The sequence below is a fragment of the Bombus terrestris genome, chromosome 9 (genome assembly GCF_910591885.1).
Source record: "Bombus terrestris chromosome 9, iyBomTerr1.2, whole genome shotgun sequence".
Classification (NCBI taxonomy): Eukaryota; Metazoa; Arthropoda; class Insecta; order Hymenoptera; family Apidae; genus Bombus; species Bombus terrestris.
The window spans coordinates 10476041-10496665 of NC_063277.1; the positions used below are offsets into that span (position 1 = coordinate 10476041).

Below are 20625 nucleotides of genomic sequence, written 5' to 3' on the forward strand. Positions count from 1 at the left end.
TTGTTCTTGAAGAAGTGACTTGAAGCATGACCGGTGCCGACTATTCAAACGTAATCGAACGATTTGTCAAACGAGGTGAGAAGAAAAGCTCTTATTTCATCCAAGGACAGAAAAGACAGTTTCAGGTTAAGCTCCGAAAGATTTAAGAAAAGCAGAAACGGGATCCCGAGTCTTCCAGTTCATGGCCGCTTCCACAATTTCCAATTCTTATTCAGTCCCCGAAATTGTCAGTTGTTTTAAAAAGAAATCGTTCAACCCTTTTAGACTTTAACTCCTTCATCAATTAAGAGTCTAGAATTAAGGATTTTAATTAACGGGAAGAGAACCTTGGCCATTTATCTGGCTAAAGTGGCTAAAAAATTGTCGCCTGGCTCGCTCAAACGAGGAACCACAAACGCTTCGCAATTGTCACCGCTGTTCGTAGTCTTAGTGTTTAAGCTCGAGTCTGGAAAGGACGAGGAGGATTGAGAACGATCCGGCTCAGGAAAGGGTGAGGAGAAGGGCGCAGAGAAAGGGTTAGGCTAACCCTTTTGCTTACGCACCTGCAGACCGTACAATTCGAAACGTCCCCTGCACTTCCGTGTGCAATTAGTCACGGAATGGGTTGAACAGTCATGGCGCCTCAAGGGAGCTGAGGAGGGGTGGACTTGGATCAGAGAAATTGCATATCGGGTAAAGAGACAGAGTGGCACGAAGAATAGACAACTGAATAATTCGAATAAGGGGTCAGAAATGGTAATTAAGGGGCAAAAGGATAGACAAAACGACCGATGGACGCTTTGACGGCTTGAAAACTGAAACGCTCGTCACATCGATTCCACCTGGACAGAAATAGATAAGGAAACCGACCAGTATCGATTTCCGAATTGGAGGATAAATTAGTCTATACTATTGCATGTCGATTCCGAGATCCACTGTTCAACGCTGTTCGTTTATTTAATTGAAGTGCATCGTGCTTAATGAGTACGTCAAGGAGAATGACGTTTAATTGACTGGTCTGCGACAAGGAAAAGAAAAAGGAAATTGAAACTTCAAGTTTTCAGGATTGAAGTATTTGTCCTTAAAGGATTTTAAATGCAGCTTTGAAAATTCTTATGGTGCGGACATTTACAAAATGTATCTAGTCCAAAAAGTATATAAAATGTCCGTACAAAATACTCCTGACATTATACAGTGGGTGAAAAATATGAATTTGTAAAAAATCTGCAGTACAGTGATAAATTTATCGCGTGCTACGTTCTATTTATTCTGTAGTCATTTCTATTTATCTCGCAGGTACCTCGGCGATATCACTTGGTATATTGATAAGCATCATTAAGTTATCAATAATTTTTCAGTAATCGTTAGTGTCATTTCTATATGATTGACGATGGCGATCAATCCGTTCGACATATCACAAAATGATTATCATTAGTAATTTATTAATAATTCTCTTTCAACGAACGTTTTCGTGACTCGTTCCATTATAAATTAGAATTCTCCAGAATACTCTAGGTCGTCAATAATTCCTGATTGATATCAGTATGTTATAGAAATGGGAATAATTAATTGAATAATGAATGATATTCGACTGAATTGCAATTGGATGTATTGTGCTTTACGTGTAAGTTTATGCGAATAATATGTATGTCAAATATATCGTCAAAATAGGACAAGACCGTTTTTGAATGATGTTATTCTCGTTATATTTGTGTGTGTGACAGGGAAGTCGATGACCGAAAACACGTAGAATAACACAGTGCGACATCCATAAACGTATTACTGTAGAACGTCAATCAATTATAACACATGAACAGTAAAGCACACGATCAATGCTTAACTGGATTCACTTTTGGCTCTGGTACCGAAAGCAAAATATTTTTCGATTGATATTTCATTATAATTAGTATATTACAATTAATAATTGTTTGCTAAAATAATCAAATGTTCACTAATGAAAAATGTTCACTGCTCTTATAACTTGAAGTATTCGTAAAAGTCCCAGAAACATGTGATTGATGTTTGATGTAATCGACCTATCAAAGAATAAAGTTGCGTTAACGCGGGATCTCTAATTTCCAAATACTCAAACTTTCAAGGTTTTTAATTTTCAGATTTTAAGATTTATAATTTTCAAATTCGTTATAGAACAATAATGCAACATTTACGTATAATTCGTGCATCACTTCGCTGTCTGGTCTTCAATGGATTAATCCATTCGCTGCTATTGACCTATACGTTGTGCATGCAGCATATGCACTAAACAGAGCTACCATACTCTCAACAATATTTACTGACACAGTTGTTGTGTCTTTTAGTGTATGTGTTTTAGCAGAAAAATTTTGAACGACAAGGATAACAGTAAGTATCGAAGTTGGAGCAAACATTATTTAAACTAATGTTTAATTAATGCTATCTTTAACAAAGGTAGAATTTTATAGAAGTAAAGAAAGGTACGCTTCTTTTAAAGAAAAATACAGTTTCAGCAGTGGAATATGTTAATCGCAAATATTTACATGATTATCGATAAATAAAGAAATAAATATACATATCCATGTAAATACATTAGAAAATTAATTAGTAAGCGTAAGATATTATAATAGTCTCTACAAACATCAATCTTAAACTACTAACAATGAGTACTATAGATACTACTTCCATTAAAGTTGATTTAATTAAATTAATTTATTTGGTAAACTCTAAATTCATAAATACAATGTTCTACTGATGCATAGTTCAAACTTTATTCGTTTCGTCGATTGTTTTATTCTATTTCCATATGTTTTGCAGAATTATAATTGAGTCAAGTTTCATTTCTACTGACCGCGTTAAACTGTATCGAAGTAGGACTTTAATTATTATCCTCCCTTAGCAAAATTGAATTATGCTTCCTCACACACAGTAATTTGTATTAAATCGGGATCATGTGCTGAATTTTATTAAAATAAAATTGTAACATGGCAAAATAAACAAAACAAAATTGTAAACTGATAAAATAAACATCTATATTCATATATTCCATAGAAATAAAATTCTCATTCATTTTATTGCAATTCAATCTATATTCTGCTTTCATTGACTCTATCAATTTTTGTTAATCTAAATCTCCATTGTTTTGTATAAGGGACTATATGTTCAATTTATATATGAAACTAATCGAAATGGATGAGTTAGAGTAAGATAAAGTCAAGATAGAACTATATATAATCAAATTATCTTCTGATCCGTCAAATATGATTATGAAAAATTTTTGAATAATCTACGTTTCAAAACAATATACTTAGCTCACTTTTAGTTGTGTGACAAATCTTATAGCGCACATATCACTATTTTACGTTTAATTTGTAAAACATCCATTCAGACTAGAAATTAACTCCATCATTCACTTTAAGATGAGTCAAAACACATGACTCACACGAGCTAGAATTCGTCGAAAGACATCTCGCGTCCAAGCACAAACGCCGAGAACAAAAAACGAGCAGGGGTTGCGATCTCATCTAGCTGGCGTAGCTGTCAAAACCCAGGCGTTGCTACTCTATCCTCGCAATAAAGATCTCATGCAATCAGAGAGGCGAACGAGTCGTGTGTCTTTCCCAGCTTTATTCGGCAGAAGAAGGTCCAGGGAAAGTATGCTTCCCGGTGCGAGAAAAGTGGCAATATACGCGGAACGAGGCGAGGACGATTGCAGGATAACAATGCCTGCAGCGAGAAAGCAGGCATAAATGGACCCAAGGTGCGAAAGAAGGAAACATGGTCCAGTCGGTGCAGATGGGTCAAATAGGAGTAGCAGACGAGTTGAATGGCGGATAGTGTAAAAGACGATCCGGACGTTTCTTTGAGTTATATCTGAGGCTATGTAATACCAATCTCATATAATATTTCAACGTTTCGCTTTAAACAAAGTAACAAAATTACTGCATGGTTGACGTAAATATCCATGAAAAAATAACGAGGTGTTGGGTTAAGAAAAACTGAGAATTTTTAAAATCAACCAACCGTTGCATTTAATGAGAATAGGCATTTTCAAAATCAACCTTCTGTTGCATTTAATAAAAACTCCTGAACAGCAGAGTAACAAATACAGCATAAATTTATTAACAATTAACATTTTTAAGAGGTATCACTCATTATAAATTCCTAGTTTTGGTATTAAATACAGTCTCCGCAAACCCAAGAAGTAGTATATTTGTCACGTTCATTCCATTTACTCCTTAAATACGTACCTTCGTGTGAATTCGATTGTGCGATCGTGCCACCAACTTCTCGCCGCCACGTGACCTTCGGTTTGGGGGTACCAGTCGCGGCGCATCGTAATGTCACATTGCTGCCCTCTCGTACCTCCATGTCGGTGCTGGTGGAGTCGTCCAGGATATCCGGTGGTACTGAAACAATGAGCACATTGCAACGATACTATCCCGCCTCCCTCGTGTACACCTCGTATACACAGGGCACGCTCGAACGCGACGCCATTCGATTGGATAGATGGCTATCTGGCCCCGATCTACCGATGTCTCGTTGTGTATTCGCAAATATTCCGCAACGCCATCGACGAATCGACCACCGCCCTGGTGTTCCGCATACGACAATCCGATCGTAAAACCGGGAATCGCTCGGCTGATCGTGAATACGCTTGAACGGGCCTGCGTTACGTCGTGACGTGACCGGTTCACCGATCCGCCTCCCTATTGTGTGGTGACGCGTTTAAGGTGCTTTCGATCACCTGGAATCCTGTGCGAAATTCGGGTTCTGTGGATTGGTAGTTGAAATTACACACAGTACAGTGGCTCAGAAAAATACTTGAGTATATATTATAGGAACCTTTTATGTATAGTGAAAATATTTTCATACCATTGTGTTATTCACGTACTAATAAATCGGTTTCAAGATCGGTATTAAATTTCGTATGGTTTAGTAGGACTTTCGTATGACTAAATTTGAACTGAGAGAACTGTCATGATTATAAATGCACATTTTTAGATTTGTTTCAAACTCTGACAATATAATTATGGCAGCCAAATCTCGTTACAGTGCTAATAGTTTTTCAAAATATTTTATATAACACACATAATATATTTATGATAGATCTCTACAAATTTTTGGATTCTTTCGTGAGCAACTGTACATATACCCACGTAGGATATTGTTTAAGAGTTTCTCTTTCATAGAATTTAGGTTTGGTATGTTATTGGATGAAACTTTGATGGTGGATGTTTTGTTTGGGTGAATGCGAGGTATGTATTGATGTATGGAGTATTGTAAGGACATGTTGGAATGGGTTTGAATGAATTTTACTGGTGTATTTCTTTTCTTTTTTTAGAGTGCATAGAGCGCATGTAGAGATTTGCCTCGGATAGTTATATTTTTGAATATTATTTATACATATATGATCGTGATGAAATTATGAAAAATGATTTATGATCGTTTGTAAATTTTAAATTATGTGTAATTTTACTGATAGCATTTCAAGATGCCTAGAAAATATGAAACTAAGATTTCAAAAATGTACAATATTCATTGACAAAGCGAGAATTTAATCAACACAAATTTACTTTCTTTTAGCGAACACAAATTAAACTACAAGTTTGTATTTGGAGTGAACTTAAACATTTTTCTTGATAATACATTACACGTAGAAATAAAGGAATTGTTTAAAGAAACCTATTTAGGAAAATTAAGAAAACTTTGTTTCTCATGAATCAATATAATACACATTAATTTTCTTGTATTTTCTTCTTATTGATGCAACTGATATAATAACACACCATTTTTTCTTTTACAGAATTTATCAAATATTCGTACAAGAAAATATAAACCTTTTACATTAAAAGCATAGTTTCTATAACTTATTTTAATTAAATGTTTGTTATTTTTCTCCGTTCATACTATAAATGCTCAAACTTTCTGTTGGAAATTGTTTTTAAGACCCCGTATAATTTCAAATTATAATTTCTTCTTCTAATTAAAAATTTCTATAATAAGTAATTGAATTTAAGCGAAAAGATAAAATACTTTCAAACATATCATATATTCTTTTCCTTAAATCACATTATAAATTTATCTGTTATCTGTTGTAGGTAGTTAATATTGCAATGATTTAAATTGATATATATATTTTACTATGTGAGATATTTTACACATTTCAGTGAATGTAAAATTAATTCACATGTATTTTATACCCCGTTTTAAATACTTTCGAAAAATATATTGAAACGGTCACTAAATGAAACGTATTATTCATGAAATAAGCTGTCAATTAAAAAAGTTGAAAGCAATTTCATAATACGCATAATACATAATATAATGCGGAATTGTATGCGGGTAAATTGCTTGAAAATTTCTAAGGGAAAGAATTAAATGGCTATTATTGCAGCTCTGGTGGCTCGATTTCCTTTTTCCCTTGACGTAAGTGAGACGAAGGGGCCGCGACGGGCTTTTGTTTCATGCCATTGATTCGCGATAATTGGCCACGCTCCGGTACTTTAATCGTCATTTCAATCGCAGAAGGGAAAGTGTTTTGTTTCGCACGCGCTGGAAATTAAATGGCATATCGTGGTGTACGATGATAACCACGCTCTTCAATTTACTGAAGGTTATAATTTCAATTTAAACGGGAAAGGCGGGGTGGCGTTATCGATTAAAACGATACCTGCAGTTTCACTTTTTAATTCTGGCAACTAGGGCTTATACATTTATACGATACATTTACTCTTATTCTCGCTCGCTGAAACATTTAAATATGCCAACTTTATTATCTCTAAAAATGTATTTAATATTTTGTAAGAATTATTTTGTAAAAATAAATCGTAAAGAACACTAAATTTTATTTACGTACTTCAAAATCAAGTAAAAAAAACTATATAACACTGAAATTGTCGAACGAGTCACAATAGCTGCGAAACGTTTGTGTAAAATGAAACTTTAATTGAATCAATAGATTCAAGTTAAACAATCCAATAATGTAATTGTATAAAGCAATATAAAACAATCAAATGACATACTTCATCGATCAACTTTCCGTTTATAAAACAACTAGGTATTATACTTCGTGAAATATGTTTTATGCATGAAAATATAGAAAAGATTGTAAAAACCATTGGTTCATATGAGGTAACAAAAACTGTTCCAAGATGGCATCGACCAGTGGTTTCATTCGATTTTTCGATTTTTAGTTTCACGGAATTCAAAGGAACGCATTATACCTTTATAGAAAATTGATTGCTTGTAATAGCGTTTGAAACAATTAAAGGAAGTACAAATATGTTTTTCAAAATGTGCTTCACTTCTGAAATGTTGAAACGTTCGGAATCATCGGAAACCCTTATAAAATCATGCAACCTTCAGACTTAAAGAATTTTAAAATTCAAAGCTTCAAGTTCCAAATTTGAAACACAAATTTAAGATTTGAAATTCGAAAGTGAGGAATTCAAATTCAAAATTTAAAAACCTTCAGTATTTTTAGCATAGTGAAGCAGCATTTTTAAATGCTTTAAATACAGGAGGTAAAGAAGAAAATGTCATTTATGATTAAATGCGTTCTAGAAAGCAATTATTTTTAGGAATCAATGAGAATATTTGCTTAGTATAATTATATTATTCTTAATTACGTATTCGAATATTTGCACTTTCCCATATTTTTACATAATAAAGAGTAATGTAATTTGAAAAGCCACTGGTTATTATTAGAACGAAAGATGATAGAGAACGTTGTTATAGAGAAAACTAGGTTATATCACTGAAAGTTGAAAATTTCGATTTTAAAGTTTCTACTTCTCCTAGTCTCCACAAGAGGGTAGACGTGTCATATCCAAAGAGCTTTTCAAGAACAAGGTGAAAATTAGTTTTTAACGATCTTTAGAAGCCCGTATACTTGACAAACGATTCCATGAAGAAAACTTTCCCACAGACAGATGCTATTGCAGCTAGTTCTTTAGAAAAAGTGCACAAAGTCTGCAATGGAAGAAACGCTATATCTAAAGCTAATGGTCTGTTAAATAGTTGAAAATTTCCCAGAAAAAGCTAAACAGTTTTTGAACTTTATAAACAAAAATCAGAGTATCTTTTATTAAATAATATTCCCATTTATTCCAATTCCTTTGCTTGTAATATATCCTCCGATAATATTTTTATCAGATATTTACGATATTCTTTTTATTTAAGTATGTATTCAACATTTTTTATAATAATATTTCGTTGTTAAAGCGAGTTTCAAGAATATTAAGCTCATTAAGTATCAATTAAATTCATTAAGTGTTCTCAATGGTAAGGGATAATTCAAGATTATCGCAACTTTTCTTCCAAGAATATTCTATCCAGTGAGAAATATTCATGAGCTTTTGTTAACTATAATATATATATATATACATATAGGATAGGGTATACACGAAGATCGCCATCGAGGCCTAGCTTTCTCCAGGAAACTCTCAATCCTGTCTTACCTACGAGTTCAGGAAGACGTGTTCAGGAGGTAAAGTAGTTGGAAAACGAACTTTTCACAAGGAGAGGTTTTCGAACGTAACGTAAACTTTCCAAACAAGTCTCTCGCCCTTGCGTAACTTGTTACCCTGATTAGCGTGATAGGCTGTCTTATATGCAGAAGAAGATGAACAGAATTGTCAACACATTGAATATTAAGTACCCAGGAAATCAAATAAACAAGGAAAGGAATAAAAGGTGTGTTGTTGAAAAAAATTTTGAAATTGCTTATCTAGTTCTATCAATATTGAATTTTGTGATAAAACTTTTGCTATTCCTTTGAAACTAACACTTTGCTAACTCGAAAGTGATGAGTTCTGATAATACAAATTCTAATTTTACATGTGAATTTTACAAGTTACAAGCTAGCTTATATGGTGATATAAAAACAATGCAGAACAATAACTTTTCAACCAAATTATAGCTCTGTAAAATGGAGGCAACTGATTAGATAGTTTGGAGTAATAGTATCACGATTATAAAATGATAAATATTCTTTATACGACAGAAATCCATAATCTAGAACTTCTCGATTCACGATAATTCAGAAACGATGCACTAGTATTACTAATTAGTAGGTTATTGTATAATAATTTATATATATATATTTCTATAGGACAATTTATTGTAAGCGTGTCTCGGCGAATAATGTTGGTCCAACAGGAAGGTGTTGGCCCAAATCGCGATTATTCCGGGCTTAATAAATATTACCGCCACATATAACCTTTTTAGTCGACAAGTTTACATCTGTTCCAAAAATACACCACATAATTTCCATTTACCCTATCTCCTTGAAACCACATGTATCATAGAAATGCATAACCATCGTCGTATAGCTACATAAATCAATAAACTTTCTGGACACAATTCACGAGCGACTATCGTCCGGATAATGCAACACCGTATAATAAAAGTAAAACGAGTATATGGATGAGAAATTTTCGCGAAAAATCAAGTAAATGTGAGACTATCAAACAAAAAAGCAATTGGATCGGGCCATAGAGAAAAATATCAAGCTACGCGTGGCGCAATTCATTTCGCGCTCTGGCTACGTTGTGTTTCAAACGCGGCGACAAAAAACCGTCGTATCCGCAGATAGTATATTTATTGATACGGCGAAACAATCGCGTCGAATTTATTATTTCACACGTGTTTCGCCTGACACAACGTGCCCGTAGTTCTTCATTCGCATAGATTTTTCTCCCAACGTCCTTTTTCCAGCCGCACGTTGCGCGAACCATGCGTTCCATTCGTAAGAAGAACGAGTTATTTTAAAGTTGTTTATAAACTCCCCTTGTATAGCGCACCGTACGAATTTTAATCCTGCTGCTAGAAACTACAGTGGCTCGCCAAAGTATAAAAAAAAACCTGTAGACGCCTTTTATGGATATACCATATGTGTTGAATAAAGTATTTAGAAATTTTAGTAACATTGTAATGAGACACGGCTGTCAAAATTATGTTGCTAAAGTTTGAAACAAATCTGGAAATGTATTTAGAAACTACAAGGTGTTTAGCACAAACATATATTTCGTAAAGATCACAAAAATATTTAAACAGTAAATCATCCGTTATATTATATTGATGTAATTATTTAAGTATAGTTACTTCAAAATAAAATAATTCTAATCAAGATTAAACCAGCTCGGGCTATAAAAGATCAAATGAGTGATAAATAATATTTATCGTTGTCTAATCTTCTCCTGTTTAAGTTTTATTTCGATATAGAATAATCCTAATTAATATTTGCACAATTTTCAACAATATGTTATAAGTAGGCGTTATATATAAAATAAAGCAAAATATTAAAAAAGTAAACGAATAATCAACAACACTTGCCACTTTTCAACCTTCTGCTATATTAAACTCCATTATGACAGAGCAGATAGGACGAACTCAAACTATACGCCAACAACGTCAAGATCAAGCAAACACATGCCTTCAATCTCAGCCTTGTAATTTCACAATTTAATCGGGAAATTCTCGTTCAGACTAAACGTCGTACCAATCGAACACGAAAGTGAGAACAGGCAATTTCACAGTGTGCAGCGGTCAAGTAGGTAGTAACGCGGCCGCGATAAAGGAAGGAATTTAACGAGGGTTATTCGCGATAAGCTTAAGAGCTTTGCGCTCAGGGGTTCCGAGTCGCCGTGCCCTGGAAATTATAGTATACGCGAGCACGCTTAAGGGCTGCAGCTTCAGTTTGTCCGCTGACTAATGGAATTTCGGGAATTCCATTTGAAAGTTAATCGCGTGTTTGTGTCGGGGACATCGTCACGGAGTGCATTTAATTACTCGCAGAAACGGTCTGCTAACTTATTTACGCGCGTCCAGCGAACTGCTCCAGGCGACCAACAACACTCCTAGTTTCATGGAAATATAATCTTACCGCGTTTACGAATTCATCAGCATCTCTAGTACATCCACCTGTCCCGAATACTCGATCTATGCTATGGTCGCAGTGGAGGCGTATCTCGACGAACTGTCTTTCTGACAAATGAAGTGTCTGGAGATGTAAATATGTACATTCCTAAGCATGTACAAACGTTATTGTAAGATGAGCCTCTCAGAACTTTCCATTTATAGTTAATATCTTAATTTTGTTGTATGAATACACGATTAATTTTGAATTCTCAAAAGACGATTTATTTATCATTAGAAAATTCTAAGACATACAGTTGAAAAATAGCGTTTGTAACATTGTCACTTTCATACTTTTTCAATGTATAGAGTTGATCAATGTAACTTCTGAATTAAGCTGAATTACATTAGTCTAATTGCTGGAGAAAGCGATTACATTCCAGTAATTTGACTAGAAATTGATCGATGTCTACATTATTCCAGCTTTTTTTGAACCGTTAAAAGTGATAAACTGTAATGGCAATAGATTTACGCAAAATCGGATGTACACTATACTACGTTTCAGTCAGCGCTGGGTATTGAGCTGTCTCGACGCTTCCAGTAACGTTGAATATTGTGTTCTCGATGGTGGGGGTAAACACTGGATTTGAAAAGTAGATTTTCGATCCCCTCGTGTGACTGGATTACTTGCTACCATGGCGGTATTGTGTTGGAATAAAAACACTGTTTACATTATTCCAGTTACAATCCAATGATGGATTGGGGTACTACTGGACCAATGTAAAACCAACTTTCCATATCATATGTAAATAATGCTCAAATCTGTGGGAGATACTTATAGAATAGATCCTAAACATCAAAATTAAACGCAATGGTAGCTTTGATATGAGATTCATTGACAATACATCGAATTAAAAGCTTGATTTCTTATAAAAGACAGAAAATGTGATTCATCTGTGTTTTTCACCTGTGGCCTTCATGTTTGATTGTTTCGAGGTATTCATCAGAATACTGGTTCGTCAGGACACGCACCCATTGTGACCACAGCCCCGTGCAATCAAAAATACACTGTAGACCAGGATGGTCCTTCCGTTTCACCGAATAAATGACAAAAATTTCTAGTCGATCGATCATCGACGAGCCAAATGGTCGAGCAGAGAAGAAGGATACGATCAATTCCGGCTGTGACCTCCAGCTATTCTGACGCCTCGCGTAACGATGGCCGGACTCGATCGTCGAAAACGATAAAGAAGAAATTTAACGAGGGGTTAGGTGTAGGTTAAGCCATACGCTTCTGGCGCACGTTCTGCCGTGCTCAGCGACTGGTAAATGGGCTTCTTGCAGAGCGAACAGGCCGGCCAGTTATTAAGGCGAGGAGCACCAGTCGCCAGGAAGGTGTTTAATAGCCCACCAAGTGTACAATCGGCCATGAAGGTTTTGGTGCGCGGTGTGCACTTTACATACATTTGCATCCCACCGCGGCAAATTCGACATCAATCTACAAAGGCAACGCGACTCTGTGCTCTAAGGTGTCTCTATCTTCACAAACCGGATTCTTTCATCCCCTGACGTCATCCTTGATTACACTATTTTGGATTCGCGATTGCATGCTAAACGCTTCCTTTCGGTTCTTCGTCTTTCTTTGATGTTTTCGTAGAGTTTCATTTTTATGATCTCAGAGGAATATTTGCAAGGGGTGTTGGATAGTAGGAGATAGGTTAGAGGCCTCGAATGGTGGGCAAAGAGTTGTGTGTGCAGGATTTGTAATCGGGAGGATTTATAGCCGGGGGTTCATTTGCAATCTCGTTAAGATCGTGGCCAGTGTTAACTGGTCCTTGTATACGAGGCGTTGAAAGGAAAGAGTGCGAGATCTTAAGATTTTTATGATACTCAGCGAGAAATGTAATATATCTGTGCTTAAGCTATTAAACTTAAAGTCGAGCCTTTTGAAATCAAAATTAATTTTGTGTCTGTAGGTTATTTGAGTACATTTCCGTTGGCTAAAGAAATTTCCATTTGATTTAGAAGTACTTTAATTAAAGAAATGTAGGGGAACATGTATTACAACAGAAGATGAATTAGTTGAAATATTAAGATAAAAAAGTGAATATGAACTAAAATAATGTTCTTCCGGTAGTTACTAAGATACCAACTATAGAAAAACAAGATTGAATTAAATCACCATACATTTTATTCCTTATATAAGATTCAAAGTTTGGAACTCATTGTTAGTCGAAATCAAGAGACACTATTGAAACTCCCATGCGGCAAGTCTAACTGTTCCAGTAGAACACAAAATACATATGATTTCCATTTAAATCGTCCTAAGATCTCGTTACAATTGTATAATTCCGCAATACATAACGAAATTATAAAGCATCATAATTTATTTAACGAAGAGTGATTCTGAAAACTCGAATGTGATGTGTAGATTCAAATCCATAGTACCGTGTAGAAATTTGATTGATGGCAAAAATATATATATATATATATATATATACATATTTAAAGCTGTAATATAATAGAGAAGTGGAATAGTATTCGACAGTCGTTCTAGACAAGCTGAATTATTTTTCTGCTACCTTCGATCAAATGTCTAAATCAATATTGTTAGATTACGAACACTGGCCAAAGAGATTTCTTTATTCGAGTCAAAAACAAAATATAACATAATATTATGCATACAAAATTACCACTTTGGAAAATGTCATTCCTCGAATCAAAAATAGCCTTTCGAATGAAATATTCATGTCGTTTAAAAGTAGCTTCTCTCAAAATCCCTTGTGTTCAAAACGAATTCAAAACGAAAACATTTTAAGAACTACGATGTCCTCGTTACGAAACGTTTCGCGTAGAGAATTCAATCGTGCATTCTTGAACAAATCACAAATTCTACACATAGCCTGGTCTAATGTAAATATTAATTTCAATTATTTAGTAAATAATCTATGTACTTACTATAAGGATATACATATAAGCCATTCACAGACTAAAGTATCTAACTTTGTTTTTTAAATTTCTCACATTTTAATGCCAAAACACATGATTGGGGGTTATCTTATTTACATAATTGCATCAATTTCCTTTGCTTCTTCTTTTATGAAGTTAACCGATTTGGTAAATGAGTGGTTCATATGATAAATGAAATTTAAGCGTATAACACTAATATTTAAATCATTTTATTAAATACAACTTTAATTCAACCTCATTGACACCTACTTCCACTACATATTCATATATTGTTGTCCTCAATTGTAAATAACAAATTTACAAATGTGACTATCTCAATTAGCAACGAAGACACTTGTATTCTATTTTCAAGACTGCATCAAGTGATCCTACTCTATGTTACAAATCAGTTAGAGCTTCTACTATCTATCTTTCTAGTCACAAGCAGCACACGATAAAGCCAAGGAAATAATCAGGGATTAAATATCGGTGAGTCGGTGGTGGGAATCACGAAACCCTGGCGACACCACGGTGGATTCTAAGGAGACCCATAGTTGAGCGAACTTTGACAAGTTGGCGGTAACAGGAGCGCTGGAACCAAGTGCCAAGAAAGTTCGGTGGTAGGTTCGGTTGATGCATGGGCGCGGAAGAAGGATACCAACGCCAGCCAAAGGACATGTTCCGCGGGACAAGCGTAAGTTACGTAGACACGGAAAACGCTGAATCCACCAGTACTTAGCCGAGTTTCCACGAGGAGGAACCTAAGGTGCCGGAAGGCGGCGGAGTTTCGGGAATACGCGCAATACAAATTCACCGGCAATCTCAGACGCACGATTCGCTTGCAAATATTTGCTGTAATGGCACACCTATCCAGCTAGAAATATCCTTTTGCTTGGAGGAACAACAATAACAAGCGTGAATGTGTCCGACATTTGGAAACCTAACTAGGAACAGTAAATGCTGTGCATTCCTTACTCGTTATGGAATGACCGGTACTACACGCTGCGAACTTGTTAGTCCACTTCTCGGATAATTGTAACATGTGAGATTTGAAATTCTTCGCGGAGTTTTGGTAATGAAAGATTTGTTAATTTTGTAGTAATTTCAGAAGTACCTGTGCTAATAAAGGTATGTATATGAATCAATATATATGTATGTAAAGGTTGATATTAATTTTAGCGAAGTTATTGAATACTTTATAAATTGTACCAATTGGAAGATATCGTAGGGACGAGATAATAATAACCATTATTTTACATACTAAACCATATTATCCTTTCTCATTTTTCATTTCCCTAGGCAACCATTTTATTTTTAGTTCTGACAACGTCGATTGTAAATTTGTAACCTGATTACTCGTAGTTCAATGATATTTCTGAAATTGATCATCCCGACTATTCTAGTAACCATGGTAGAAGTGAGAATTTATATATGCGAATGGCGACTGTATATTCCAGACTAGAAAGGGAGACTGATTTGAAAAATATAGAGATAGACTGGGATACATGATAACACATGGAAATTCGATTGTACGTAGTAAGACTGTATGAATGTGTGAAATCTATAAAAATTCAATATGATTGAGTAGCGATAGAGTCTAGTAGGAATTGTAGATGTAGTTTCGAAGTTAGGAGAATCATATTACGTGAAAATAATTGTTAAGCTGCATTATCGTTGTTATTTTATTACTTGACATTTAGTACGTATTATTTTACTTTATATTTTTTGATAAAAATATACTCGAAATTCAACCTTCCTACAGTAGCAATGGATGTTTTTTTTTCAGTTTATAGCATGTATAGTAGTCTAAAACTGGACCACCGAAGTTTTTAATTACCATTAATTGATAAATGGCCGTACAGTATATCTGTCAGCCAAATAACCGTGTAGAACGTAAATAATGCTATGAATGACGCTCCCGAAAACTCATAAACTTTTCTAGAATGAATAGTACATTTTCCAATTTGCAAAAACAAATTTTAAATTCGTCGCATCTAGATATAAAAAGGAAAGAAAGAGAAAATAGAACATAAATGTATTAAACGATTGCTTAAACGAAACAGTATTGGAATATTTTTAAAAATTAGAAATATTAAAAAATAAGAAATGTTTAATTTCATATTGTCGAACTTCAAACGCGATTCCTTTGCAAAATTTATTGGTATTAAAAAATTGTCAACCTGTCAATACACGTTGGTGAATAAATTGTGTTTTGTTTGATGTATAGCCGCGATCTCAGAAACTGTCTGAAAGTCCTGTGATAGATTTTTACGATCCCATAGCAGATTTCAGATTGCCACTAGTAATTTCACGCGAAGGTAAAACGTAGATGTCTAAAAGTTTGGAGCTTTGAAAAAGTTAATCGCTCGATTTCCTGACATTTCACTAGGAAACTTTGTGTAGAACATTCCCGCTGCATTTTCCTCTATAACCTGCTATGCGTTCAAAGCTAATGGCAATTAAATAATTTCAGCTACTGTAGAAGTAATGAAGGACTAATATTCGCGAAATAGAGTGAATTAATTAAATTAAATGTAAATTGATAAACTTAACTTCATTATTGGTATATTGTAGAAGTCAATATAAAGTCAATATAAAGAACACATTCCAGGAGAAATTATCTTCGCAGAAACATAGATTTCAAGAATTGTGATTATTTAGTAATCAGTTATCCATTATACCAATAAGATTCAATATTTAGTAGTACATCTTTAATAACAATTGAATGTTTAACATAACTATACATATCGTATACTGGTTTCAATAAATATCTTGCAACATTCATATAGTGTATTTCCAGATTAGTTTCAGATTCTACCACTATAATCATGCATATCGTGTCTTACTATACTGCTAATAAAATTTCAGAAACATACAACACATAATATAGATATAGGTACAGGAAAATCTTCCGTGATAAATATTCAAACTTTTTTTGTGAGACAATACATATTATTATGATCTACGATTATTATTAGACAAAAAGATAATATTAATAGCCGATTACCGACTACTTCGAGGAATCCAGTGTTGCTGGACATGGGGTCGGTGTTAACTTGGCACATATACCATCCTCTGTCTGTTTCTTTGGTGTCCCGGATATGAAGACACCATCTACGATGACCGCTATGTGTGACGGCGATACGGTGATTCTTCGTGATAACGTGAGTAGCGATCGTGAGGATCGTTTGTGTGTCCACTCGCAGCCACGCAACCTATACGACAAAAGAACAAAGTATTTTCATGCGTTCGTCACAATTGTACCAAGAAATATCAGACGATATTAGTGTATTCTCTATCATAAACAGAAGCGAACTCTCTGAAAGGTAATTTAACTTGAAACGCGTTCCGCTATGAAACTTCGGCAAAACTAAACTTGTTATTCATCGACGACGTTGTAATCTAATTTTGCGCAAGTTAACTTCGAAGAATACTAGTCGATGTGACGTGATATTGTGCTAGGTGTTAAAGACAGGTGAATACATAGAAGAAAGGTATCATTATTAAATTTCATATCATTTGATGATACTTTCGTACGATCACAAACATTTTGTACGATGAAAGTGAAGTGTAGAATTCGATAAGGAAAAAAAGAAACGCTTCGTTGGAAAGTAAGAGTATTTCCCAATACCTTTTCTGGCTACATATGCGAAGCGTAAATAATCCTGGTATTACATAGGCATTTTTTCAATTTTTAGTATTGAAATAAAATCTATACATTGCTTTCGTGTTTAAATTAAATTTATAAATTAGGAAAGACACGTTTATTGTTTAAAAACGGCTACCAATACAGCGAACGAACAAACGTGCTCTATAAATATATCAACAAACGGCGCTTAATTCAAACACGCGGGGACAAATCGGGATGATGTGCTCCGTCGTTCGAAAGCAATTCAGCTAGCGATTTCGCTTTGCGCCGAGGGCTGAACGAGAAGAAAAGGAAAGAAGGAACCAGGGAGAGGGGGTAAAAATTACGCGTGCCAACGAGAAACACTCAAAGCGTTCCCAGAAAACCTGCGATTGTCGAGCAAATCAAAAGAAATAACAATTTGCCTGACCCAGATGTCGCTTGTCACAGCGCCTCCAACATGGCCTCTACTGGGAGTATACGACGTGTATACGACGTGTATGCATTACAAAAATGCGGGCTGACGTTCTCCTCTCTACTGCTGTTGTTTTATTCAATCCCCGCCACTTTCGCTTATATCCAGCTCGTGTATTACTTTAGGTACAAGTTTTCGCAAGCGGCACGCATTGTCTCGCCGCCGTGCCGTGGCCAAGACATTCCGTTAAAAGTATACCATATATCTCTATATGTACTTTTCTGTAACAGAGCGAGAAAGAGTAAAACAGAAAAAGAGAAAGAGAAATTTCACCAGAACAAACCTCGCACGGACTACATTTGCAAACGCGCCTGTTGTACAGGTCTTTTCCTTGCTCTTCTGTTCTTTTTCTTCTTTTCGTTATTCCTTCTGGAACATTTCCTTTAACCACCACCACTACCACAACCACCACCCTTCGTCTCTCATAACGTCCTCCCACAAAATCTCTTCCATCCTTTTTGCCTCGCGTTGTCGCGCAGTCTCGCAGTGACTCATTGTCCAAGTGTTGCGACAATGTGCTCGATGTTACCAACTGTGCTCGTTACATAAAAAGGAAAAACTTCTGCGCCAAACTCGTAATACACTCGACGCCGTTTTAAAGCATATACTCTTGTACCACGTCCTCTTCCACCCCCGTTGTCAAGCCCACTGTTTCCCGGTTGATTTCTTCCCCCGGACTACGCAGCACATCCACTTCATTCACTGCATCCGTTCGAGCCGTGGGCGATGTAAGTAAGTTTCGTGTGTACGTGAACGTACGAACCATGGTTGGTGAACCATGTATGTACACACACGCACACAATTTATCTGCCTTTATCTCGAAACGCGGCAGGACGCAACGTTGCAGCCTGTGCAGACGCAAGAAAGGAACGTTTGGGAAGGTTTCGCGAGGTTCTTTAATAGAACAAGGGAAAGAGGCGCGAGGCGGATCGGCACTCGTCGAGAAAGACGGTTCCAAAGACAGCGGAGGGCGACGAGGGTGAGGCTGGCAAACCCAAAGAAAAGGAAGAAAAGGACAAAGCCCAGGGAACTTGCAAATCGTCCGCGCCAGCCTTCAATGTTAGCTCAACGTAGTTTGCCGAGACTATTGTTTAGCGGATGAAAAATTATATAGCTCGCGGATACGTCCGGGTTTGTGCTACAAAACGTCGGTTTAATGATTGTTTTAACGATAATGTTACGGCCACCGTGTATTTAGAGGTAATGAGGTTCTGGAGCTTTTAGGAAAGTTGTAAAGTACAGGGAAGAAAATTCAGAGATAAAATGCATTTCGTTTCTAACTGAACTTGGTGTTTCACGAACATTTTTCTTACTTCTGCATGGGAATTGGGTCATTTTCACGAACCTTCATTTCTTATTAATATGTCATGCATGTATGTACATCCACATTCTAATAATAGTTTTTACCCTTGATGCCTTCATTTCAATCCTTCTGAACAGCAGAACAAAAATTAATATCAAAATATATACACTAACTTACATCGCTCGACTAATTATATATTAAGCTTTTATAAAAAAAAGAAGATTAACTACTCGTTGACATTTATTTCGTTCAATACATTCCAATACAATCACATCTCCTTTCGCCTTTTTCTTTCCCAGTTGCTCTTCGTCCCGGTTAGATACTGATGATGTAGTTCTTTAATTTAGCGGGATACCTCCAGCCTTCCGTTCGACTCCATCAGCGTGAAAAATGACTGGGGAAAATTCCCCATGGAAGAATAGCCCGCGGTAACCTCGCAATGATCGCTCATCCTCTCTTCTTCGATTTCTCCTACCATCTTTCCTCGCTCACGTGCGCCGTAACCAAGTTTCCCGATAATCAACGAAAGAATGAACGTTGGCCGCGAAATTCGAGGGATCCTAAATGATCGAAAACCTGTCGATGTATCGATCGGAGTGTCTCTGTCACTGTTGTGCTCGATATACATGTTTGAAAAAGGGAGAACAAGGATTAGAATTTTTATGATTTCGTTCGATTCAAATTGAAACGAATGCTATATAGACTTTTGTTCTTATTTATGGTCCAAGGATTCACCAAATTAGTTCAAAGTTAACTTGAATTTAATTTATATGAGTTAACTAACTGAAACCTAATCCGTATTGCATAGTTAGTAGAATTAAAGAATGTAAGTAGTATATGGTGTATAATAGTCAAGATAGTTGAATTAGTAGACTTCGATTGAATTAGTTGAGTGTGATGCAATTTATTTATGAAATATTCAATTGGACAACACTAGATAATATTATTAAAATCCTTAATTTATTTAAATCCTTAATTTAGATTTAACACTTTAAGGATATTGTGGTAGCACTCCTGTTAGTATTTATTTGTCCTAATTAATTTATAATATCTCTTTTAAATATATCCTACTTAAATATTTAAAAGAATTAAATTTTCCATAACCTACAATTTCAATTCATTGTTTTTTCACATTTAACATATGTAGATAAATTCATTGCTGCAACACAAAAAATGCTGCGTGTCGTAATAAAATAATATCCAAGTAACAAGTAATTCCATCAAAAAATAATAGCAATTTATTTCACATCTGTTTTCATAAAATTTAATTGAATACATATTATAATGAAACATATGAATTAAATGGTTAAATAAAACATAAGCCACGATTTTCCATTTTGTAAATATATTTTCAATGCAAAAGCAAGGAATAGGTTCATTTAATTGCCGTATGAATGCAAGAAAAATAAAGAAACAAAGCGACAGCCGCGTCCTTTGTATTTTAAATTAATTAGTTCC

At 35.3% G+C, this 20625-nt stretch overlaps 1 protein-coding gene across 4 annotated transcripts in view; it reads right to left on the reverse strand.

The window, feature by feature from the left end:
• Nucleotides 1–20625, reverse strand: part of LOC100648443 (lachesin) — a 162135-nt gene that overhangs the window by 29838 nt on the left and 111672 nt on the right. For 3 of the 4 annotated variants that reach the window (XM_048408314.1, XM_012311793.3, XM_048408315.1), the window contains exons 3-4: nt 16769–16976; nt 4203–4361 (exon numbers count right to left, since the gene is read on the reverse strand). In XM_048408314.1, the coding sequence (XP_048264271.1) occupies nt 4203–4361; nt 16769–16976 (367 nt within the window). The remainder of the gene's footprint in view (nt 1–4202; nt 4362–16768; nt 16977–20625) is intronic. The other variant, XM_048408316.1, reaches the window with a different exon arrangement.